Source organism: Salvelinus alpinus, chromosome 30, assembly GCF_045679555.1.
Source record: "Salvelinus alpinus chromosome 30, SLU_Salpinus.1, whole genome shotgun sequence".
Lineage (NCBI taxonomy): Eukaryota > Metazoa > Chordata > Actinopteri > Salmoniformes > Salmonidae > Salvelinus > Salvelinus alpinus.
In genome coordinates this window covers 41223653-41249870 of record NC_092115.1, presented here as the reverse complement: position 1 = coordinate 41249870, position 26218 = coordinate 41223653, and the positions used below count along the sequence as shown (strand labels likewise).

General features: G+C 46.8%; 1 protein-coding gene across 1 annotated transcript in view; it reads right to left on the bottom strand.

Annotated features, from left to right (window-relative positions):
* Positions 1-850: 850 nt before the first annotated feature.
* LOC139560662 (nuclear receptor coactivator 6-like) overlaps positions 851-26218 on the bottom strand; it is a 51561-nt gene continuing 26193 nt past the window's right edge. The window contains exons 2-19 of the mRNA XM_071377655.1: positions 21419-21746; positions 21047-21202; positions 20789-20911; positions 20566-20688; positions 20353-20456; positions 19490-20225; positions 19102-19245; positions 14904-15538; positions 14206-14783; positions 13994-14112; positions 13527-13903; positions 13213-13437; positions 10022-13085; positions 9879-9935; positions 8539-8569; positions 2585-2626; positions 1942-2075; positions 851-1792 (exon numbers count right to left, since the gene is read on the bottom strand). Of these exons, the coding sequence (XP_071233756.1) occupies positions 1746-1792; positions 1942-2075; positions 2585-2626; positions 8539-8569; positions 9879-9935; positions 10022-13085; positions 13213-13437; positions 13527-13903; positions 13994-14112; positions 14206-14783; positions 14904-15538; positions 19102-19245; positions 19490-20225; positions 20353-20456; positions 20566-20688; positions 20789-20911; positions 21047-21202; positions 21419-21698 (6975 nt within the window). The 5' untranslated portion in view covers positions 21699-21746 and the 3' untranslated portion in view covers positions 851-1745. The remainder of the gene's footprint in view (positions 1793-1941; positions 2076-2584; positions 2627-8538; positions 8570-9878; positions 9936-10021; positions 13086-13212; positions 13438-13526; positions 13904-13993; positions 14113-14205; positions 14784-14903; positions 15539-19101; positions 19246-19489; positions 20226-20352; positions 20457-20565; positions 20689-20788; positions 20912-21046; positions 21203-21418; positions 21747-26218) is intronic.

Sequence of the window (26218 nt, the reverse complement as noted above, 5' to 3'; positions counted from 1 at the left end):
ACGTATCCATTTGGTTTGCAAATCAGTGAACCTGCGCCGCATTCACTTAATTCGATGCATACGGAAAAACAGATTGACGCATATCAAATTACCCAGCTGCCATTTAGAAACAAATCGTCAAAAAAAGGTAATAATTTAAAAAATGTCTTCTGGCTGTTTAAAATTGGCCACGTCGGGAAAATAAGGACATGGACATAAATTTTGTTCAGGTTAACACCATTAGGTTTATACCAGTGTGCGCTCTGGATTTACCAACGGACAATCTGACAACTCTCTGAATTTACGAACGCCGAGAAGGCACTCTGAGCGCACACTGGCACTCCAGATTGAATTGACGTTGGTGACTTTGTGTTGGTGGGCAACATTTTATTAGGCTTTTTTGCCGACGATTAGTGACACTGGCCCTATTCAACGGGTGTTGAGCATTCGTAAATTCGTGAGAGTGCTCTGAAATTGGAGTAGATAGCCAGAGTGAATTTACGAACGCAGCCTAAAAGGAATTTATAGCATGTAGTATACTCATTAACTATGTAGTATACTGTATGTTAGTATGGGTATTTGAACACAGCTTTACTCTCTGGGGGGCCATCTGTCCTTTAAAAACGAACAATAGACGGATGAAGATGAGAGGAACAAAATAAAAACCATGATAAATATTATAAATCTACATCAAAAGACAATTTACCATTGGCTCGAGGCCCAGAATTGACCTGCAAACTGTACAGAATAAATACAAATATGTAATGTATGCCAGTAGAAAGGAGAATGTCAAGATTCAGACGGAAATAAGAACAATTCTACACAAAGCACAGCGATCGCTAGCGCATTTGAAATAAAGTTGCTTCTGGAATGACAACTAATGAAACTTTATTTACATATCGATTGTATCCATGGAAACACATTAAAAATGACATTTTATCATGATATAGTCAACGAAAACAATTCAAATAACTATCTAGCCTATTAAATATAAAAAACATAAAGCATAATAACCTATCATAATAACACTACCTGCGAGTCTCTTTGACCATGATCTCTGCTCATTGTCAATTTGCTTGTAAAGCATACACAAGACAGATGCCCAAGGTAAGAAGATGAGGTTGATGGAGTAGTCTGGATAGACTGGAATCGTTGCGCACTGGGTCCGAATTTCTGGCAACTGTGCATACTCAAATTAATTAAAATAATGTTGCCTACTGTCCTACATGGTTCTTCCCTAAAACAGTTGTAATTCACTGATTTCTGGTAAGATCACGTTAGAAACATGGAAACCGATGAGAAATAGGGTCACTTTCTGAATTACAGTAAATACTCAATTGTCAGCCTGCAATGCAAAGGTGACTGCATTGAACCATGTTAAAACGGTATATGAAACAATTCATGCAGCCAACTTTCACAGAATATCACAGTGCAACTTTGGAAGTAAAGCATATTAAACCATTTCATCACAGGACAAAAAATAGTAGAAAATGTAATTAAGTTTTACAACATAATTATACAATTGAGTCAAGTTTTATTATCAGTCTTCACATAATTAATTAAACACACACACACACACACACACCCTAGTTACAACCTCACATGATAGCAGGGACAAAACATCAACAATTATTTTTCAAACAATTATCTGTACATGGTTATTTTCACCATCAAAAACGAGTAATCCTGGAGAAAAGAAGCTCGTCGAATGATTGACAAAGAAAAATACATTTACAGTTACAGTTCACAGGGTTTCACTACGGTGGTCATTTAGACTTCCTTCTCTTAGCCTGGGTAGGGCTGGCACCCGTTTCTGAAAGGACACAGAGAGAGAGAGAGGGGGACATGTTTGATGAGACAAATACCTTTACAATAAAGCCGTAAACTATATGTAAGAGTAAGCTATGTATGAGAGTGTTTGTGCTCTAAATCAGTGGGAAGTGTGCGTGCATGCGTGTGTACCTTTAGCAGCAGCACTGGTTCCAGGCCTGGCCGGTCTCTTCCTCTGCATGCTGTCTGCCACAGTCTCCTCCTCCACCTCCTTGTCGGCCCGCGAGCTCCGTCTGCTAGGACCCTTCGACTTCTCCACGGCAGCCCTGATAGATGCCCGACAGAAAACAGAGCCAGAGACACGACAGAGGAGATAGAAAAGAAAAGCAGGAGAGGTCAGTTACAAAGATAAAAGAAGAAACTACAGTAGCTACTCAGTAAAAGTTATTCCTTCAAGTTGGGAAAATCGCTTCGGAGTGGGCTGTTTTTCCTCGTCTATTTTTTTAATTTAACCTTTAACTAGGCAAGTCAGTTGAGAACAAATTCTTATTTACAATGATGGCCAACCACGGCCAAACCCAGACGACGCTGGGCCAATTGTCCCTTATGGGACTCCAAATCACGGCCGGTTGTGATACAGCCTGGAATCGAACCAGGGTCTGTAGTGACGCCTCAAGCACTGAGATGCAGTGCCTTAGCCGCTGCGCCACTCGGGAGCCTGTCTACAACAGATACTGTCCGTCTACACCGTAAATAGTATCCGATAGATAACAAAATGGTGGACACGACAGGGCTGCTGCGTGCGTCCTGGCAGTGCTCACGTGTAAATACATACCTTGAGACTAAGTTAACGTGTGTCTTTCTTTTCTTTGCCCATCTGTGATAGAAGTGGAAAAACAGCAGTCAACTAAACTGTGATGATGCTTAACAAACATGGTTTTAGTCCCCCAACATACTCTTAGTGACAATCATCCCCAGAAGAAAAATATCAGACATGGCCATATTCATACTTAATTAGTACAGTTGTTCTTATGCAGTGGTAGTACTTGTCGTCAAAAGACGTTTGGATATAGTTTACATGCTAAGCATACATGCACTATATATCACAAAAGTGAGTACACCCCTCACATTTTTGTAAATATTTGAGTATATTTTTTCATGTGACAACACTGAAGAAATTACACTTTGCTACAATGTAAAGTAGTGAGTGTACAGCTTGTATAACAGTGTAAATTTGCTGTCCCCTCAAAATAACTCAACACACAGCCATTATTGTCTAAACCGCTGGCAACAAAAGTGAGTACACCCATAAGTGAAAATGTCCAAATTGGGCCCAATTAGCCATTTTCCCTCCCCGGTGTCATGTGACTCGTTAGTATTACAAGGTCTCAGGTGTGAATGGGGAGCAGGTGTGTTAAATTTGGTGTCATCGCTCTCACACTCCCTCATACTGACTGGTCACTGGAAGTTCAACATGGCACCTCATGGCAAAGAACTCTCTGAGGATCTGAAAAAAAGAATTGTTGCTCTACATAAAGATGGCCTGGGCTATAAGAAGATTGCCAAGACCCTGAAACTGAGCTGCAGCACGGTGGCCAAGACCATACAGCGGTTTCACTGGACAGGTTCCACTCAGAACAGGCCTCGCCATGGTCGACCAAAGAAGTTGAGTGCACGTGCTCAGCGTCATATCCAGAGGTTGTCTTTGGGAAATAGACGTATGAGTGCTGCCAGCATTGCTGCAGAGGTTGATGGGGTGGGGGGTCAGCCTGTCAGTGCTCAGACCATACGCTGTACACTGCATCAAATTGGTCTGCATGGCTGTCGTCCCAGAAGGAAGCCTCTTCTAAAGATGATGCACAAGAAAGCCCGCAAACAGTTTGCTGAAGACAAGCAGACTAAGGACATGGATTACTGGAACCATGTCCTGTGGTCTGATGAGACCAAGATAAACTTATTTGGTTCAGATGGTGTCAAGCGTGTGTGGCTGCAACCAGGTGAGGAGTACAAAGACAAGTGTGTCTTGCCTACAGTCAAGCATGGTGGTGGGAGTGTCATGGTCTGGGGCTGCATAAGTGCTGCCGGCACTGGGGAGCTACAGTTCATTGAGGGAACCATGAATGCCAACATGTACTGTGACATACTGAAGCAGAGCATGATCCCCTCCCTTTGGAGACTGGGCCGCAGGGCAGTATTCCAACATGATAACGACCCCAAACACACCTCCAAGACGACCACTGCCTTGGTAAAGGTGATGGACTGGCCAAGCATGTCTCCAGACCTAAACCCTATTGAGCATCTGTGGGGCATCCTCAAACGGAAGGTGGAGGAGTGCAAGGTCTCTAACATCCACCAGCTCCGTGATGTCGTCATAGAGGAGTGGAAGAGGACTCCAGTGGCAACCTGTGAAGCTCTGGTGAACTCCATGCCCAAGAGGGTTAAGGCAGTGCTGGAAAATGATGGTGGCCACACAAAATATTGACACTTTGGGCCCAATTTGGACATTTTCACTTAGGGGTGTACTCACTTTTGTTGCCAGCGGTTTAGACATTAATGGCTGTGTGTTGAGTTATTTTGAGGGGACAGCAAATTTACACTGTTATACAAGCTGTACACGCACTACTTTACATTGTAGCAAAGTGTAATTTCTTCAGTGTTGTCACATGAAAAGATATACTCAAATATTTACAAAAATGTGAGGGGTGTACTCACTTTTGTGATATACTGTATATATACACACAAAAAAGGTATGTGGACACCCCTTCAAATGAATGGATTAGACTATTTCAGCCACACCTGTTGCTGACAGGTTTATAAAATTGAGCACACAGCCATGCAATCTCCATAGACAATCATTGGCAGTAGAATGGCCTTACTGAAGAGCTCAGTGACTTTCAACATATTCGGTATTTAATTAGGATGCCCATTAGCTGTTGCAAAAGCAGCAGCTACTCTTCCCGGGGTCCACACAAAACATAATACAGAATGACATAATACAGAACATCATTAGAGAAGAACCACATCCATTTTTTAAAAGGCACACGTAGCCTAATCAATCAATACATATAAACTATCTAGGTCAAATAGGGGAGAGGCACTGTGCCATGGGGGCTTAATCTGTTTTTTTAAACCAGGTTTGCTGTTTATTTGAGCAATATGAGATGGAACGGAGTTCCATGCAATATTGGCCTAAAAAATACTGTACGCTTTCTTGAATTTGTTTTGGATTTGGGGACTGTGAAAAGACCCCTGGTGGCATGTCTGGTGGTGTAAGTGTGTGTGTCAAGAGCTGTGTGTAAGCTTACTATGCAAACAATTTGGGATTTTCAACACATTAATGTTTATTATAAAAAGAAGAAGTGATGCAGTCAGTCTCTCCTTAACTCTTAGCCAAAAGAGACTGGCATGCATAGCATTTCTATCAGCCCTCTGATCCACAATATGGCAGAGGTTGAAAAGCCATAACGTACATTTTTCAACAACAGGTTATGGTCAATAATATCAAAGGCTGCACTGAAATCTAACAGTACACCTCCCACAATCTTATCAATTTTTTGCAACCAATCATCAGTCATTTGTGTCGGTGCAGTGCCCTTCTCTATAAGCATGCTGAAAGTCTGTTGTTCATTTGTTTACAGAGAAATAGCATTGTATTTAGTCCACACAATTTTTTTCCAAAAGCTTGCTAAGAGCTGGCAGCAAGTTTATAGGTCTGCTGTTAGAACGAGTAAAGACCACTCTTGGGTAGCGGAATTACTTTGGCTTCCCTCCAGGCCTGAGGACAAACACTTTCTTCTAGGCTCAGATTAAGATATGACAGATCGGAGTGGCTATAGAGTCAGCTACCATCATCAGTAGCTGTCCATTGAAGTTGTAAATTCCAAGAGGTTTGTCATTATTGATCAATAACAATTTTTCCACCTCTCCCACACTAACTTTACAAAACTCAAACTTGCAATGCTTTTCTTTCATATTTAGTTTTTTTATGTATGAATATGGTTGCTCACTGTTCATTGTTGGCATTTCCTGCCTAAGTTTGCCCACTTTGCCAATGAAGTAATCATTCAAATAATTGGCAACATCAAATTGTTTTGTGATGAATCAGCCATCTGATTCGATGAAAGATGGAGTTGAATTTGTCTTTCTGCCCATAATTTCATTTAAAGTACTCCAAAGTTTTTTATCCATCATTCTTTATATCACTGGTCTTGGCTTCATAATACAGTTTCATCTTTTTGTTGAGTTTAGTCACAAAATGTCTCATTTTGCAGTAAGTCAGCCAGTCAGATGTGCAGCCAGACTTATTAGCCACTCTTTTTGCACCATCTCTTTCAACCAGTTTTTCAATTCCTCATCAATCCATGGAGCCTTAACAGTTCTAACAGTCAGTTTCTTAACAGGTGCATGTTTATCAATAATTGGAAGAAGCAATTTCATAAATTCATCAAGTGCAGCGTCTGGATGCTCCTCATTAATCACATCAGACCAACACATGTTTTTAACATAATCCACAAGAGTCATAACAAAATCTTTTGTATGATACACTATTTTATACACTATTTTAGGCCCAGTTGTTGGAACTTTGGCTTCCTGGAAATAGCCATTGTATTGTGATCATTGCATCCAAAAGGTACAGATACAGCTTTAAAACAAAGTCCTACAGTATTAGTAAACATGTGTTTGATACATGTGGATGATCTTGTTCCTGTAGTGTTTGTAAACACCCTGGTAGGTTGATTAATAAGATCTTCTCTAAGCATTACAGGGATATGGCTCTGAATATATACAGCAACACCTCCCTCATAAGCATTTCTGTCTCTTCTATAGATGTCATATCCTTGTATTGCTAGTGCTGTATCATCAAATGAATTATCTAAGTGAGTCTCAGAAATTGCTAATATATGAATGTTATCTGATGTTAGCAAGTTATTGATTTCATGAACCTTATTTCTAAGGCTACATATTTTCAGCCCTTTCCTAGGTATCTTATCAGAGATAGACATAATATGGAAACGAGAAAATAAAGCCAGATAAAAAAATATACATTCAGTTGTCGATTAATCAATTGGTGTGTGTGCGCTGCAGGGTTGAGGCTAGGAACCCATAGGCTTGGCTCTCTCAACCCTTCCAGACTTCTGGGAGGGAGGGTGGACAATGAGCCTGTCGTAGCGGATGTACGCAATGTCCCCACGCGCTCTGGCAGCTTTCATGGCTGGGATCAGTTCTTTCCTCTTCTGGCACACAGCTTCAGGATTGTCCTGGTTAAGATATACGTTCCTCTCAAGTTCCTGACTCTTTCCAGAACAGCTACCTTGTCCTTGAACCTCAGGAACTAGACCACTATTGGCCTGGGCCTATCACCTGGGCCAGCGGTGGGTTTTCCAGTCCTGTGGGCGCGCTCCACCTCAATCTTCCTGTGGTCCATCTTCAATTTCTCAGAGATCATTTCCCTCACTTTGTCCTCAAGACTCCACCCAGGTCTCAGGTGGAGATTCTGCAATTCCGTCCACAACCATGTTGTTTCGCCTTGATTGTCCCTCGAGATAGTCTGATTTATCTGTCATTGTTATCATGGTTTCACACACAGAACTGATGTCCTCTCTCAATGACTTACAGATTGCTGTCATCTTGCCGTTCTCCTGTTTCAACTCGTCGAGCTGACCCTGCGAGAACTGCAAACTGTTCTTCAGGTCGTCCATTCTTTTATTAGTAGAATCGACCAGTTTTTGGACAAAAAACTTGAAGCTATTTTCTTGTTGTTGTAACAACTGCTTGTAGGTCTCTTTTTGTTCATTTAAAAGATCATTCACGCGTGATAGAGAGACACCAATGGCACTGTCCTCAACGGTACACCCGCCGGCTTTGGTCTTTGTCATGGTAGCTAGCAACGTATGTTAGGCTGTTACTCCTCGCAGTTCCAGACAGGGCAGGTCACGGGGAAGATTGAAAACAACAAACAGCAGGGATCTAGACAGCCACAAACCCGGGACAATCCGCGGTCCCAGCCACAATGGCTAATCGGGTCGCAGGCTGCGTTCAAGAACACCTCGCTAGCTTGATGTCTAGCTAGCTAGCAGCTAGGCTAGCTGCGACGCCAAATAGCTCCTCAGACCCGTCCTTGGTCGGCAGGATCACTGGAAAGATACAAGCAGTCCCAGCAAATGATGCCAACTGCGTCGCGGGATCCAACATAAGAAGCTAGGTAGCTACCGAGAACTTTCCAATATACTTTAAACAGCAAACTTTCCAAACAAACAAAACCGAGCTCTTTCCCGTGGCTGCTCCCGTGGTCTATGGCTGCAGAAAATAGTAGAAGTGGCACTGTCATAGGATGCCACCTTTCCAACAAGTCAGTTCGTCACATTTCTGCCCTGCTAGAGCTGCCCCGGTCAATTGTAAGTCCTAATATTGTGAAGTGGAAACTTCTAGGCGCAACAACAGCTCAGCCGCAAAGAGGTAGGCCACACAAGCTCAGAGAACAGAACCGTCGAGGTGTCCACATACATTTGGTCATGTAGTGCACCAAGTGGCTCATCGATTTTCCTCATGTACCCCTCCTGCCCTGGCCAACCAAATGAATTCCCTGAGTTTCAGTAGTTACAAATGTCGAAGCATTTCTGTTTATATACATGGAACTTACTGTAGACTAGGCCAATTACTAACAAATACTTAAAGAATACTGATGGTAACCTTTTACAGGCAATGGAATAACATAATTACCTCTGGCATGCCAAGTATTTCTTTCATACTGACATTTTGTTAGTTTGAAATATGTCTTGAGAACCTCACCCTTGTTCAGTTACAGTGGCAACTTCTTCTGCTGTAGAAGGAAAAAAAGACAAACAAAAAAGTTACTAAATATCACAGCAAGCTGCATGTTATGTTCACGGCATACAGTGCATCATATAAAAGTATGGTCCCAGAGCTGTACAAGTATCTCATAGCAAGATTTTTCAGATTTGGTCCCAGACTATAACATTATTTAATACTGTATATACAAAAGTATGTGGACACCGCTTCAAATTAGTGGATTCGGCTATACAACACACGTTGCTGACAGGTATATAAAATCAAGCACACAGCCATATAATCTCCATATACAAACATTGGCAGTAGAATGGCCTTACTGAAGACCTCAATGACTTTCAATGTGGATCTGTGATACAATACCACCTTTCCAACAAGTAGGTTTGCCAAATGTCTGCCCTGCTAGAGCTGCCCTGGTCAACTGTAAGTGCTGTTATTGTGAAGTAGAAATGTCTAGGCGCAACAACGGCTCAGCCGTGAAGTGGTAGGCCACACAAGCTCAGAACGGGACCGCCGAGTGCAGAAGTGCGTAAAAATTGTCTGTCCCCGGTTGCAACACTCACTACCGAGTTACAAACTGCCTCTGGAAGCAACGTCAGCAGAAGAACTGTTAGTCTGGAGCTTCATGAAATGGGTTTCCATGGCCGAGCAGCTGCACAGAAGCCTAAGATCACCATGGTCAATGCAATGCGTCAACTGGAGTGGTGTAAAGCTTGTCGCCATTGAACTCTGGAGTAGTGGAAACGGGTTCTCTGGAGTGATGAATCACGTTTCACCATCTGGGAATCCAATGGACGAATCTGGGTTTGGCGGATGCCAAGAGAACGCTACCTGCATACAATGACATTCTAGAAAATTATGTGCTTCCCCAAACTGTTGCCACAAAGTTGGAAGGCCCTATCTCACTTCAGCATGCACAAAGCGAGGTCCATACTAAAATGGTTTGTTGAGATCAGTCTGGAAGAACATGACTGGCCTGCACAGAGCCCTGACCTCAACCCCATCGAACACCTTAGTGGAAAGCCTTGCCAGACGAGTGGAGGCTGTTATAGCAGCAAAGGGGGGACCAACTCCATATTAATGCCCATGATTTTGGAATGACATGTTCGACGAGCAGGTGTCTGCACACTTTTGTTCATGTAGTGTAACTTGTGCTTCTATGCTGTAGTTGTTACATTTTATGGTGCCCTCTAGATATACCACAATCTTTGCATATATTCCATTTATACTCTGTTACCAAGTCATATTATGTCCTTACCATGTCATTAGGGTCCGGAGCATCCACCATTTTGTTATAGATCAGTTAGTGTGACAGTACTTACCAGTCTTTTCAGTAGCAGAAGGCTCCTCTTGCTGTAGAGCTTCAGGTTGGATTGACACTGGGAGGAAGATGGCGAAGATTGTTATTATCAATGAATGGTCGATATGTGGGGGATACGTTACTCAATCATGGATTGATATGTACCTGGGGTGATCTGGGTATTCTCCGAAGGTGCTGTGGCCTCTGGTGGAGCTGGCTGGCTTGGAGGCTCCATGGCTGTGGGGACAGGCTGAGCCACAGTAGGGGTAAGGGCCACTGGGGAGGATATGGCTGAGGAGTCCCTAGGTGAGTTGGAGGGTCCAGTGGTGGCAACAACAGGAGATGTAGATGGGGCCAGATTTGGTATCGGGACTGGGGCTGAAGGAGGAGCCGGATCAGGGAGAAATGTAGCAGTGGTAGGAACAGGGGCAGTAGTAGTGATTGGGGTGGTGACAGGGACTGAGACTGGCGGAGGGGTGGTAGGTTTAGCGGCTGGGGCAGGAACAGGGGACTGGGCTGGTGTAGCAGGTCGAGCATGAACAGGAGTTGGAGCTGATACGGGAGGAGGAGTGGTGACTTTCTGAGCAGCAGCAGAAGTAGTCTGAGTCTGTGCTCCAGACACTGTGGCCTCAGTCTGGGTGAGAGATGCAGGGGATGTATGAATGGGCACACCCCCAGCGTTCAGACCTGTCTGGTGCTGGTAAGCCCCTCCTAAAGTCTGGGCTGACCGTTCCTTAGAAACCTGCTGGGAATCTGGTGGACTGCTCACTGGTGCAGAGCCAGGAGCCTGGAAAGGCTTGCCCTGGGCAGCCAAGGAGGGGGAGCATGGAAAAGGGGGCCCTAGGGGCTGCTGGAAGGGAGACGAGGCAAACGTAGAGGCCGTGGGATAGGGGCTTTGACGGCGGGAAGGCTGCCCAACTGGCGGGCTAGATTTATGTCCGGTGAGCGCCTCACCAGAGGTCTCTGGCTTGGGAGTGGTAGGGCTTTGCTGCTGGGGAGGAGGCAAGTTACTAACAGGGACAGGGGAAGCCTGTCTACTGGCCATCTGGACCTGCTCAACTAGCGTTCGGGCAGGCTGGGTGCCGGCCACACTGACCACAGAAGCCTGGGTCCAGGCAGAGCCTGTGACTGGGGCTTGGGCCTGGGTTGGAGCGGTGGTGAGCTGGATATTAGTGGTGGACACCTGTATGGGCCCTACCATGGTGATCGGCCGGGACACCATTGTGGTGTTGGGGGCCACAGAAGCAGCGGGGACCTGGAAGATTGGGGTACCGGTATTAATAAACACAGGCGTGGTAATGAATTGGGGCCGGGGGGCAGTGGTCTGCTGGCTGAGCTGCTGTGGTCTGATGTTCTTATTGGGCATGGCCACCATAGTGGAGACGATGGCTGGGGGTGCCTGAGGGGTGGAACTGATAGGGTTGGAGGTGACAAATACGGTTATCTGGTTGGGGGAGATGGTGGCAGAGGACGCAGGGATCTGCAGGACTGTGGAGACACTGGCCAGGGGTTTAGGGCTGGGGATTAATTTGGGACTACCTGCAGGGTTTGAGTTAGGGTTTGGGCTGGGGGAAACGTTGAGGCTGGGACAACTGTGACTGACTGTGGCTGTGTTGGGGCTAGCGCCCACATTGACACGAAGACTGGGAGTAGGGTTTAGAGTAGGGTTGGGGCTAGCAGTCAGGTTTAGATTGGGGCTAGGGCTGTGATTAGCATTGAGATTGGGGCTTCCTTTAGGCTGCAGATTAGGACTACTGGCTGGATTCGGAAGTTTGGGGCTGGGGGTTGAGCTGGGCTTGGGTTTAGCTTCTGGCTCGTTCACGGCAGCACCAGTAGTAGCAACAGCAGTAGCCCCGACATCCGAGCTATCAAAAGCACTGGATGGGTTCTCTTGATCTATGGAGGCTTTAGTGCTCTCCTTGCAGACAGTATCCCCAGCTGGAGCACTCTGAGTGGGCCTGGCAGGCACGCTGGGGGTGGCTGCGTTATCCAGCAGCTGGTTAAGCGAGGTAGGAGCATCCCTTAGAGCAGGAGAGGCATCATATACAGATACAAACTCCTGCTGAGGAGCCATCTGTACAGGCTGCCTCTCCCCTGCTACCATTGTGCGCTCAAGCCCAGCTTTAGCCTCCTGAGGAGTTGGGACACGAAGGCTAGCCATCCGGGGGGCGGAGAGCTCCCTCAAAGGCTGGGGCATCTGCCGCTGCTCTACACCTGCCATTCCCTGCCCTTCCCTGGGCATCTCAGCTGTGTTATCCTGGAACCCCTGGAAGGGGCTCTTGATCTGATGAGCCTCCAGGCCCACCCCAACCGCGAGTGGGAGAGAGACCGGGCTAGGAGGCACTGGGGTAGGGCTCAACATCATGGTCTGCCCTGTCTGGGGGTTGACCATGTATTGCTGTTGAGGGGAGGTTAGGGCAATCTTAGCCCCCTTTTGCCTCCCCGGGCTGGGGGTAGTGGCTTTGCGGCTGGAGGCTGGACTGGATCTGCGGCTGTTACTGGGACTGGCCCTTTTAGCCTGCCCTCCTCCAGACTGCTTGTCCTGTTTCCCTTGGCCCAAGTTGGCCGCTCCACTGCCTGTAGGGAAAGACTGCTGACCATTGTTAGAGTTACCTCCACCACTTCCATTGTTGCTGGACATAGTTAGGCTGGGAGGGGCCTGCCCTATGGCTTTGAGAGTGGTGGGGTTGAGCCCACCCTGCTGTTCAAAGCCCCGGCTGAGGTTGGGCTGCCTGGGGGGCAGAGGGATGTTGATCTTGGGGGGAAACAGGCCTGCGATGGAGGCGTTCAGCCTCTCAGGGGAGAGGTTGATCTCAGAGGGCTCAGTGCTGGGAGGACGGTTGGTAGGTGTGAGAGGGTGGTGGTAGGGCCTGGGACTGGCACGGTTGGGTGTTTTGGGCCTGGAGCTCTGGGAAGTTGTGGGGACATTAGGGAAGTGGAGGCCAGGCATGGGGCCACCCTGCAGGGGCTGAGGGGGCATCTGTTGCTGGGGACTGGCTCCAGGGTGCTGGGGCATGGGCGAGGGGCTGGGGCCCTGCTTCATCATGTGGGCGTTTGTGCCCTGGTTCACCACCATCTGTTGGGCTCCATTCCCAGACTGCATCCCCATCTCCTGGCCTCCTGGTCTGTCCTGCAGGGAGTGGGGCCCTCCAGGGGTCTCCTCAGCCCCCGTTCCTTGGGAACCAGGCCCTGCCTCAGGGTGAGACATCCGCCGGCCTGCCCCAGCCATCTACATAGGTAGGGATAGATGATATACACACCCCAGGGAATTAACAGGCATAGAATATTAACAAGACAATAACAATAAATATGATATAATTCAATATAATTCAAACATCGATCAGATAGTGTCCAACCTGTGGGTTGACCATGAGGGGCATCCCTCTGGGTTTGTCTGGGGAGGGGGGCACTCCTCCGTGCCCCTGGAGGTTGATCATGACGGGCATGTTGCCCTGCTGGGTGCCAGGCATCCTCTGGGCCTCCCCGGGGTTCATCATGCCCCTGGGGGGGTTCTGCCCGCCTGGATGGAGGGGCATCCGGTTTTTAGCCTGCTCCTGCTGCATCTTCATGACCATCTGCTGCTATAACACAACCGGAACAAATTAGCTATATAATCCATAGTTAACATGGAAAATGTGTCTTGACGACACACACACGCAGTCGATGGTACCTGTTGTTGCTGCTGCTGCTGTTGATGGTGTGGTTGTTGCTGCTTTTGTTGTTGTTGTAGCTGATGAGGGTGCATCTGTGGCTGGCCTTGAGTCTGACCCAGAGCTCCAGCCACCCCCTGCTGCTGTCCTGGAGGAACCTGCATTCCCTGCATCTGCTGTTGCATCTGTTGCTGCTGTTGCTGCATTTGCTGCTGTTGCTGCATCTGCTGTTGTTGCTGCAGCTGCTGCTGCTGTTGTTGTTGTTGTTGTTGCAGCTGCTGCTGATGCTGCTGCTGCTGTATATGCTGCATTTGCTGTTGCTGTTGCTGATGCTGCTGCATGAACTGCATAGGCACCTGCTGTAGGACTCTCTGGTCTCCAGGCTGACCTGGGAAACCTGACATGAGAGAAAAGGAGTGATAAGAAGCCACTCACCTAAAAGATACAAGTGTGAGTGAGCAAACCAAGAACCATGAACATTGCATACCTGCAGGCCTGTTGGTGAAGTCTGAAAGTTTGGGTCCAGAATGGTCCATGCCCACCCCCTGGTCCCCACTCAGTGCTGGCAGCTCTGGGTCCTCCAGGCCAACACCCACATCCAGACCCCTGGGTAGAAGAAAATAATACCTCAATGACTAACCATGTCCAATACCGAATACTTTGTGTATGTTAAGATTTCAAGAAAATTCTGCTTCTTACCCTAGCCCCTCCATCGGCTGCTGTCCCTCCCCTACTTTGGGCTTCTTCTTGCGTGGTGGTTTCTTCTTCTTGGGTTTGGCCTGGCCAGGACCTCCAGCCCCCTGCTTCCCCCCAGGTCCAAACTGACTAGCCGAGATGTCACTCTGGAGCAGGTTGACCAGGAGAGGACTGGTCAGCGTCACGTCCTTGTTCACTGGGAAACCCCCTGACTGAGCGCACAACCCACTCATAGGCATTTGACCCCCGAACTGGGGATTGAAGTTCATCCCGTGACCCGGGAAGTGGCCGTTGCCCACCTGCATGTGCTGGGGGGCTCCAATTCCTGTCATGCCTTGCTGCTGTTGCTGACCCTGCATGTCCTGGAGCATCTGTTGGACACTGCCCATGTCGCCTGTACAGCCACTGGGGTCTCCGAGAGCGTGTGGGTGTTGCTGCGTCGCCTGTTGTTGCTGCTGTTGTAGAATGGCTTGTTGTTGTTTCTGTTGTTGGAGCTGCTGCTGGACCAGAGGATGACCACTGGGGAGTCTCATCTGACTGTGCATACCCATGGCCTGGTTGGGGTTGCCACCCATGGGGACCTGAACAAATTTAGGAATGAACAAGTGAAATAATATTTCCCTACGCAGAAGGGAAATTGGGTTTTCTACCTATTGCCACAATGCAAATATATATATATTTTTTTTTAAGTAATGAAATACCTGTTGGGTCTGCTGCTGGGTCATCTGTTGATGTTGATGTAGCTGGTGTTGCTGCTGCTGTTGTTGGAGCTGAGCCATTTGCTGCTGCTGCTGCTGTTGGCCCACCTGAGCTTGCTGGAACTGAGACATGTTACCGGGCACGTTAGGAGACGGACCCCGCATCATCTGACCTGGCATGACCCCGGCTTGACCTTTCACCCCAAACGCCTGTTTGTTTCCTTGCATCTGTTGCATCTGTTCCATCATGGAGTTTTGCTGTTGTTGCTGCTGCTGTTGTTGTAGGAGCATCGCCTGGTGCCCCTGCCCTCCAACCACCTGGCTGTGCATCACCCCCTGGCCCTGCTGGGGCATCAGCTGCTTGGGTGGGGTCATGCCTCCTCTCTGCCCTGGGTTGAGGGGTCTGGAGAGGACTGTTTGCCCCGGACCCCCACCCTGGAGCATCTGGCTGGGGGACGAGGACACAGGCTGGCCCTGGAGGCCCATCATCTGGGTCTGGAGGCCGGGCTGGCCCATACTGGGGCCTGAGGTGGTGCCTGGGGGCTGGCCGGCCATGCCACTGTGGAGGCCCATGACATTGGGCTGGGAGTGCGACGGACCTTGCATGTTGTTGGGGGTGGAGGCTGACGACTGGGCTCCTGAAATCAGATCATAAGAGAATGACACTGAGGTTGGCCTGATACAGATTAAATCATATCACTGTATTGTCTGCTGGGTCAGTCCATTTGATTTTAATCACTTTTTGACCACACCCATTTTGATGGTAACTAAACTTCCCATACATACTCGCCCAGTGGTGAGAAAGTAACTTTATGGACCTGAATGCCAAAACATTCAAGAGATAGAGGTGCCCAAAGTTTACCCTTTTTGCATACCCCACCATACCATTAGACATCCATGTCTTCAGCACTGGAAAAGATACAACGATTGAGTTTGATATAATTTAAAAGCTTACAAAAAGGGTTGTCAAACTATTGGATAATTTCTTGAAGAAAAAAAAAATATATATATATATATATACACACAGCTGAAGTCGGAAGTTTACATACAGTTAGGTTGGAGTCATTAAAACTTGTTTTTCAACCACTCCACAAATTTCTTGTTAACAAACTATTGTTTTGGCAAGTCGGTTAGGACATCTACTTTGTGCATGACACAAGTAATGTGTCCAACAATTGTTTACAGACAGATTAATTCACTGTATCACAATTCCAGTGGGTCAGAAGTTGACTGTGCCTTTAAACAGCTTGGAATATTCCAGAAAATGATATCATGGCTTTAGAAGCTTCTGATAGGCAAATTGAAATAATTTGAGTCAATTGGAGGTGTACCTGTGGATGTATTTCAAGGCCTACCTTCAAACTCAGTGCCTCTTTGCTTGACATCATGGGAAAATCTAAAGAAATCAGCCAAGACCTCCAAGGGTCTGGTTCATACTTGGGAGCAATTTCCAAACGCCTGAAGGTATCACATTCATCTGTACAAACACTAGTATGCAAGTATAAACACCATGGGACCACGCAGCCGTCATACCACTCAGGAAGGAGACGTGTTCTGTCTCCTAGAGATGAACGTACTTTGGTGTGAAAAGTGCAAATCAATCCCAGAACAACAGCAAAGGACCTTGTGAAGATGCTGGAGGAAACAGGTACAAAAGCATCTATATCCACAGTAAAACGAGTCCTATATCGACATAACATGAAAGGCCGCTCAGCAAGGAAGAAGCCACTGCTCCAAAACCGCCATAAAAAGCCAGACCACGGTTTGCAACTGCACATGAGGACAAAGATCGTACTTTTTGGAGAAATGTCCTCTGGTCCGATGAAACAAAAATAGAACTGTTTGGCCATAATGACCATCGTTATGTTTGGAGGAAAAAGGGGGAGGCCTGCAAGCCGAAGAACACCATCCCAACCGTGAAGCACGGGGGTAGCAGCATCATGTTGTGGGGGTGCTTTGCTGCAGGAGGGACTGGTGCACTTCACAAAATAGATGGCAACACAAGGAAGGAAAATGATGTGGATATATTGACGGAACATCTCAAGACATCAGTCAGGAAGTTAAAGATTGGTTGCAAATGGGTCTTCCAAATGGACAATGACCCCAAGCATACTTTCAAAGTTGTGGCAAAATGGCTTAAGGACAAGAAAGTCAAGGTGTTGGAGTGGCCATCACAAAGCCCTGATCCTATAGAAAATGTGTGGGCAGAACTGAAAAAGTGTGTGCGAGCAAGGAGACCTACACACCTGACTCAGTTACACCAGCTCTGTCAGGAGGAATGGGCCAAAATTCCCCCAACTTATTGTGGGAAGCTTGTGGAAGGCTACCCGAAACATTTGACCCAAGTTAAACAATTTAAAGGCAATGCTACCAAATACTAATTGAGTGTACGTAAACTTCTGAACCACTGGGAATGTGATGAAAGAAATACAAGCTGAAATAAATAATTCTCTACTATTATGCTGACATTTTACATTCTTAAAATAAAGTGGTGATCCTAACTGACCTAAAACAGGGCATTTCTACTAAGATTAAATGTCAGGAATTGTGAAAAACTGTTCAGACCTCAACTGTATATATAAAAACCTTCAACATCAATTACACGTTGCAGCTTAGACCCCATTTTACATAATCTGAGGTGTTTGTGTTGTGCCCGCCCTCGGTTGAGACAAAGCGTGCTCTTGAATACAGGGTGGGTGTCAAGTTTTGGCTGATAAATGCACTAAAATGGGAATAGCATTGACATTTCAACTTTCAAACGGTACCACAAAGATGGTTGGAGAATGTTGACTTGTATGAAATATCAGTTGTTTTAAATTACACTGTCAATCTTCCAAATTAAAATCATAGAAATATAGATAATAGAATAGACATGACCATTTAAGTTGACATTCGACAGTGTGCGGACCGGAGGCCATCTTTGTGGTAGTAATTGGAAGTTAAAATTTAGATTCAAATAAAAATGTAACGGTGTGCAGTCAAAAAGTGATTGAAATCAAACTGAACGACCCTGCTTGGGCTTTTTCTCTCGTAGATACACTGCCGTTCAGAAGTTTGTGGTCACTTAGAAATGTCCTTGTTTTCCATGAAAACATACATAAAATGAGTTGCAAAATGAATAGGAAATATAGTCAAGACGTTGACAAGGTTAGAAATAATAATTGTCCTTCAAAGTGCTTTCGTCAAAGAATCCTCCATTGGCAGCAATTACCGTTTTCCAGACCTTTGGAATTCTAATTGTCATTTTGTTGAGGTAATCATGCTTCCTGAAGCACCTCCCACAAGTTGGACTGATGGGCACTTCTTACGTGTCATACGGTCAAGCTGCTCCCACAACAGCTCAATAGGGTTGAGATCCGGTCACTGTGCTGGTCACTCCATTATAGACAGAATACCAGCTGACTGCTTCTTCCCTAAATAGTTATTCAATAGTTTGGAGCTGTGCTTTGGGTCATTGTTCTGTTGTAGGAGGAAATTGGCTCCAATTAAGCTCCGTTCACAGGGTATGGCATGGCGTTGAAAAATGGAGTGATAGCCTTCCTTCTTCAAGATCCCTTTTACCCTGTAAAAATCTCCCACTTTACCACCACCAAATCTCCCCCAGACCATCACATTGCCTCCACCACGCTTGGTGGCGTCAAGCACTCCTCAGCATCTTTACATTTTTTCTGTGTCTCACGAATGTTCTTTTTTGTGATCCTCAAACTTAGATTTGTCTGTCCATAACGCCTTTTTCCAATCTTCCTCTGTCCAGTGTCTGTGTTCTTTTTATTGGCCAGTCTGACTCTGAGATATGGCTTTTTCTTTGCAACTCTGCCTAGAAGGTCAGCATCCCGGAGTCGCCTCTTTACTGTTGACGTTGAGACTGGTGTTTTGCGGGTACATTTAATGAAATTGCCAGTTGAGGACTTGTGAAGCGTCTTGTTTCTCAAACTAGACACTAATGTACTTGTCCTCTTGCTCAGTTGTGCACCAGGGCCTCCCACTCTTTCTATTCTGGTTAGAGACAGTTTGTGCTGTTCTGTGAAGGGAGTAGTACACAGCGTTGTACAAGATCTTCAGTTTCTTGGCAATTTCTCATGTGGAATAGCCTTAATGCTTTTCTTTCAAAAACAAATTTCTAAGTGACCCCAAACTTCTGAAATGTAGTGTAGCTGCAAAATATAGTTTTAACTGTGCTGATCTATTCTTTGTCTTGTACCTGTGTGTGCCATAACCTGGCTGCTCTGGAGCTGGGGATTGGCTCCTCCCCCAGGGGTTCCTGGAGCGCTAGTCACCTGACCCTGGACAAAGTTCTGGTTCCCTGGGACGTTAGGGAACCCCATGGGCAGACGATTGGGCATGCCTATGATCAAACACCACCGTTGGGAATTTCATTAGCCCAGCATAAATTGTCATTATAGTAAGTCTGGATACACTGTAACTGTCTGAATATTACTTTGATTTCAGCATGAATTGTGTTACTAACTAATAAGTAATTCTAACTAATAAGGCAATGCTTCAGGAGATCATTTGTGACCATTTAACAAACATACACTGTGAAAGTGAATGCATCATTTGTAGTCATCTGCAGTAATTCAATTTCTTACCTCCCATTCCTCCTTGATGAATCGGAGGTCCAGCCTGCCCATTTTGGGGCATTACCATGAACCCTTGCTGCATGTTACCCTGCTGTCCCAGTATCGCCCTGCCCGGTGAGCCTACCCCTTGAGGGAAACCCTGTGGGGTCATAGGTCTCGGGCCCAGCTGGGCCTGACCCTGCCCCATCATGGGAGGAGTCCCTGGAGAACCCTGCTGGAAGAGGGACGGTGAAGACCCAGGAGACTTGGCTGTGAGGTTTCCCTGAGGCCCTGCTGAAGGAGGCAGAGGTGGTGGAGGTCTAGGGGGTCCTGCCACCCCTCCAGGCACACCTTGGGGACCTTTAGGCTGGGGGGCTGCAAACTGACCAGCCCCTGGCTGCTGCTGGAGCTGCCCCTGCACCATAGCATTAAACACCTGGCCAGCCTGTTGGCTACCAAACGGGTACGGAGGTGGAGGGTGGCTGGGGGTCTGGACCGTAGCCAGGGAGGGGGGACGTTGAGTCATCTGAGCTTGGGGAGGGGCCTTCCTCCAGGCTGAGCCCATGGGTCCTCCCTGGGCTGGCGGCTGCTGGAGGACCCCTGTGGGGAGCTGGTTCCAGCCGGATGGTACAGGCATCTGGCCAGAGGGGTTGAAGGGGGGACGGGGGCCACCAAGCTGGGAGAGCTGGGCTTGTTGCTGGGCCTGCTGCTGTTGCTGCAGCTGATGGAGGGCAGCCGGGTTGAGCTGCCTCCCCACCTGCATGGTCTGTGGTCAAAATACAGCCTTCATAAATACAGTCAACTCCTGATACATGTAATCCTTGCATTAATTGGTAGTATTGTTACTGATTATAATACATGGTTATTGTTGAGCTCCATTAGTGATTGTGTACCTGCATGTGATGAGCTGCCTGGGGGGGTATGGGTCCTTGGCCATAGGGGCCAGCCTGGGGATGCTGAAGCTGCTGCTGCAAGGACATCATTGGGCCCATCGCATCTGAAGGGAGGGTAAAAATGTATATGGTCAATACCTTTGAAAAGTTTCACATATTTTGGATGTGTGAATGAGTTAACTGGTTGCTTATTAAGCATGCATATGTCCTCACCAGTCTGTGAGGGGGGTCTGGGGGCTCTGGGGTGCATCTGTCCACTGCTGCCGGGAACCATGGCCTGTGCAGACATACTGGGGCAAGGGGGGACCATCGACGGGTTGCTCATTCTCATGCCTCCTACAAGAGATTGGTATGGGAGTTGGTTTATATTCTAACAACTAAAAGACGATCAATGAATGCATAGAGTTCAACTTGTCACTGTCCTGCCCCAAGTCACCTGGGCCTGGTTGTCCTGGGAATCCCAAATCCATCCTCATCTGACCGGACGCACCGATTGGTCCGTTTACCCTGACCTCCTGACCTCTATTCTGCCCAATGGCCACGTTTATGGCTCCTTCACCTGGATGAAAAAAAAAAAAACATTAACAACAACAATCAGGATCTAAGTACTTTTCAGGATGCTTACTATAAAATAAGCAATGCATTTTGGGCCTGACCATACCCATGGCTGCTGCTATTTTGGTACTACACATACCCTCTATCTGTACAGAGAGGATGCCCAGGTCTCGGAGCTGCTGCTGGTTGTTCTGGGCCAGCAGCCTGAGGCGCTCTGCCGCGTCCCGAGGAATGTTAAAGGTGACACGCACACTGTTCCATGGCTCCACATGCTGGAGCTGCAGTCTCTCCGAGTCTGGAGAGGGATAGGTAGACATGAAGAAAGAGAGGATGAGACATGGGGGATGAGTGGTAGGAGTACAATACCTCAATATCACTGTTCTTATCAGTATATAAATAATACAGAGCTCTGAAATTATGACTTTAAACATTTTACTTTCATAATACATTCAACAGTTGGAAAGTGTTTAGCCAGTTAGAAAGGTGCACCACATCACCAACCATTACTAACCCAATTCAAGCATGCTAGGCATCCTGTTAAGTATGTTGTCAAGTTTCTCCTGGAAGTCCTCATCATCCATGTTTCCTCGAAAGGCAACAAAGATGTTGAAATCCCCCTCTCCCCCTCTGCCTCTCTCTCCAACTCCCTCCTGCCGGTGCGAAACGTCATTGCCATGGTGAACGCCAGCATCCTCTCCAACTCCAGAGTCCTGGTCGGAATCTGAGTCAGGGTCCCCATCTGGGAATGCTGTCCGCTGGGGAATCTCTGATGGAGGGTGTTGATGTGCCATCCACCCCTCTTAGTGGGACTGGCGTGGGGAAGACTGGAACCGTTTATGCTGTAGAACCAAAAGATAACTTTACCTCTAAAGATATGCCCAATTGAGACAAATATTGTATGTGATCAATTACATGTAAATCCATGAAATGTCATGCAAAACATGTTTTTCAATGGAAAGACAATAAGTGTCAATCTACAGTAGCAGTGAAAAGTTTTAGAACACCTGCTCATTCCAGGGTTTTTCTTTATCTTTACTATTCTACATTGTAGAATAATAATGAAGACATGTTAAACAAATCAAAATACACGTTATATTTGAGATTCTTAAAAGTAGCCACCCTTTGCCTTGATGACAACTTTGCACACTGGAATGCATTACAATTAACAGGTGTGCCTTCTTAAAAGTTAATTTGTGGAATTGCTTTCCTTCTTTATGCGTTTGTGCCAATCAGTTGTGTTGTGACAAGGACAGAAGATGGTCTTTTACCAAGTAGGGCTAAGTCCATATTATGGCAAGAACAGCTCAAATAAGCAAAGAGAAACGACAGTCCTTCATTACTTTAAGACATGAAGGTCAGTCAATTCAGAAAATGTCAAGAACTTTTAAAGTTTCTTCAAGTGCAGTCGCAAAAACCATCAAGCGCTATGATGAAACTGGCTTTCATGAGGACCGCCACAGGAAAGGAAGACCCAGAACTACCCCTGCTGAAGAGGATAAGTTCATTAGAAAGTTACCAGCCTCAGAAATTGCAGCCCAAATAAATGCTTCACAGAGTTCAAGTAACAGACACATCTAAACATCAACTGTTCAAAGGAGAGAGTGTGAATCAAGCCTTCGTGGTCGAATTGCTGCAAAGAAACCACTACTAATGGTCACCAATATGAAGAAGAGACTTGCTTGAGCCAAGAAACACAAGCAATGGACATTAGACAAGTGGAAATTTGTCATTTGGTCTGGAGTCCAAATTGGAGATTTTTGATTCCAACCGCCGTGTGGGTGAACAGATGATCTTCGCATGTGTATTTCCCACCGTAAAGCATGATCAGGTCAGGTGTTATGGTGTGGGGGTGCTTTGCTGGTAACATTGTGATTTATTTAGAATTCAAGGCAGACTTAACCAGCATGGCATATTTCTGCAGATTGCTGTGGTAGCCATCCCATCTGGTTTGTGCTTAGTGGGACTATCATTTGGTTTTCAACAGGACAATGACCCAACACACCTCCAGGCTGTGTAAGGGCTTAGGGTGATGGAGTGCTGCATCAGATGACCTGACCTCCACAATCCCCGACCACAACCAAATTGAGAAGGTTTGGGATGAGTCGGACCGTAGAGTGAAGGAAAAGCAGCCAACAAGTGCTCAGAATATGTGGAAACTCCTTCAAGACTGTTGGAAAAACATTCCAGGTGAAGCTGGTTGAGAGAATGCCAAGAGTGTGCAAAGTTGTCATCAAGGAAAAGGGTGGCTATTTGAAGAATCTCAAATATAAAATAGATTGATTTGTTTAGGACTTTTTTGGTTACTACATGATTCCATATGTGTTATTTCATAGTTTATGTCTTCACTATTATTCTACAATGTAGAAAATAGTAAAAACAATAAAAACAAATTAATGAGTAGGTGTTCTAAAACTTTTGACCGGTAGTGTACATTCTGAGATACTTGGTGAAATAGACAGACATGTCCCCAAAACAATGGCAGTCAAAGTTCTAAGAGCAGTCTTTTATTTAACCAGCTTACCATTTATCTACTACCATTTGCCTTTTTCTGTTAGAAATGTTGTGGTTTGAACTAGGCCTCTGTGAAATTTCAGCAAAGCAAAAGTTATTTTAAGAGCTACCAGATTTATTTAAAAAAGCACATTTTCTGTGTCCAGTGTCTGTGTTTATATGTTAAAGGGGTGATACTTTGGCATATTGTCATGTTTTGTCTTTGATCATCATGTCTTGTCCCTGTGCTTCCCTCTGCTGGTCTTATTAGGTTCTTTCCCTCTCTCTCCCCCTCCCTCTCTCCCTCTCTCGCTCTCTCTCTCTATCGTTCCGTTCCTGCTCCCAGCTGTTTCTCATTCTCCTAACTACCTCATTTACTCTTTCACACCTGTTCCCTATTTTGCCCTCTGATTAGAGTCCCTATTTCTCCCTCTGTTTTCCGCTTCTGTCCTTGTCGGATTCTTGTTTGATGTTTGCTGTTCTGTGTCCTTGTTCCGCCCTGTCGTGTTTTTGCCTTCTTCAGATGCTGCGTGTGAGCAGGTGTCTATGTCAGCTACGGCCTGTGCCTTCCTGAAGCGACCTGCAGTCAGTGGTCGCGTCTCCAGTCGTTCCTCTCTACTGACGAGAGGATTTCAGTTTCCTGTTTTGGATTTACCTATAAGATTATCCAGGAGTATCATTGTTTGTTTAAGACTGGAATAAAGACTCTGTTTCTTTTAAGTCGCTTTTGGGTCCTCATTCATCAGCATAACAGAAGAATCCGACCAAGAATGGACCCAGCGACTACGGATTCTCGCAACACTGCCGTCGAGTTCCAGGGAGCAATGCTCGGCAGACACGAGCAGGAATTGTTTGCTGCTCGTCATGCCGTTGAGACCCTGGCCACTCAGGTCTCAGATCTCTCAGGACAGTTTCAGAGTCTTCGTCTCGTGCCACCAGCTACTTCCTGGTCTTCCGAGTCTCCGGAACCTAGGGTTAATAACCCACCATGTTACTCTGGGCAGCCCACTGAGTGTCGCTCCTTTCTCACCCAGTGTGATATTGTGTTCTCTCTCCAGCCCAACACATACTCAAGAGAGAGAGCTCGGATCGCTTACGTCATATCACTCCTTACTGGTCGGGCTCGGGAGTGGGGCACAGCTATCTGGGAGGCAAGGGCTGAGTGTTCTAACGTTTATCAGAACTTTAAAGAGGAGATGATACGGGTTTTTGATCGTTCAGTTTTTGGGAAGGAGGCTTCCAGGGCCCTGGCTTCTCTATGTCAAGGTGATCGATCCATAACGGATTACTCTATAGAGTTTCGCACTCTTGCTGCATCCAGTGACTGGAACGAGCCGACGTTGCTCGCTCGTTTTCTGGAGGGACTCCACGCTGAGGTTAAGGATGAGATTCTCTCCCGGGAGGTTCCTTCCAGCGTGGACTCTTTGATTGCACTCGCCATCCGCATAGAACGACGGGTAGATCTTCGTCACCGAGCTCGTGGAAGAGAGCTCGCGTTAACGGTGTTTCCCCTCTCCGCATCTCAACCATCTCCTCCCACCGGCTCAGAGACTGAGCCCACGCAGCTGGGAGGTATTCGCATCTCGACTAAGGAGAGGGAACGGAGAATCACCAACCGCCTTTGCCTCTATTGCTGTTCTGCTGGACATTTTGTCATGTCATGTCCAGTAAAAGCCAGAGCTCATCAGTAAGCGGAGGGCTACTGGTGAGCGCTACTACTCAGGTCTCTCCATCAAGATCCTGTACTACCTTGTCGGTCCATCTACGCTGGACCGGTTCGGCTGCTTCCTGCAGTGCCTTGATAGACTCTGGGGCTGAGGGTTGTTTTATGGACGAAGCATGGGCTCGGAAACATGACATTCCTCTCAGACAGTTAGGGAAGCCCACGCCCATGTTCGCCTTAGATGGTAGTCTTCTCCCCAGTATCAGATGTGAGACACTACCTTTAACCCTCACAGTATCTGGTAACCACAGTGAGACCATTTCCTTTTTGATTTTTCGTTCACCTTTTACACCTGTTGTTTTGGGTCATCCCTGGCTAGTATGTCATAATCCTTCTATTAATTGGTCTAGTAATTCTATCCTATCCTGGAACGTTTCTTGTCATGTGAAGTGTTTAATGTCTGCTATCCCTCCTGTTTCTTCTGTCCCCTCTACTCAGGAGGAACCTGGTGATTTGACAGGAGTGCCGGAGGAATATCATGATCTGCGCACGGTCTTCAGTCGGTCCAGAGCCAACTCTCTTCCTCCTCACCGGTCGTATGATTGTTGTATTGATCTCCTTCCGGGGACCACTCCCCCTCGGGGTAGACTATACTCTCTGTCGGCTCCCGAACGTAAGGCTCTCGAGGATTATCTGTCTGTTTCTCTCGACGCCGGTACCGTGGTGCCTTCTTCCTCTCCCGCCGGAGCGGGGTTTTTTTTTGTTAAGAAGAAGGACGGTACTCTGCGCCCCTGCGTGGATTATCGAGGGCTGAATGACATAACGGTTAAGAATCGTTATCCGCTTCCCCTTATGTCGTCAGCCTTCGAGATTCTGCAGGGAGCCAGGTTCTTTACTAAGTTGGACCTTCGTAACGCTTACCATCTCGTGCGCATCAGAGAGGGGGACGAGTGGAAGACGGCGTTTAACACTCCGTTAGGGCATTTTGAATACCGGGTTCTGCCGTTCGGTCTCGCTAATGCTCCAGCTGTCTTTCAGGCATTAGTTAATGATGTACTGAGAGACATGCTGAACATCTTTGTTTTCGTTTACCTTGACGATATCCTGATTTTTTCACCGTCACTCGAGATTCATGTTCAGCACGTTCGACGTGTACTC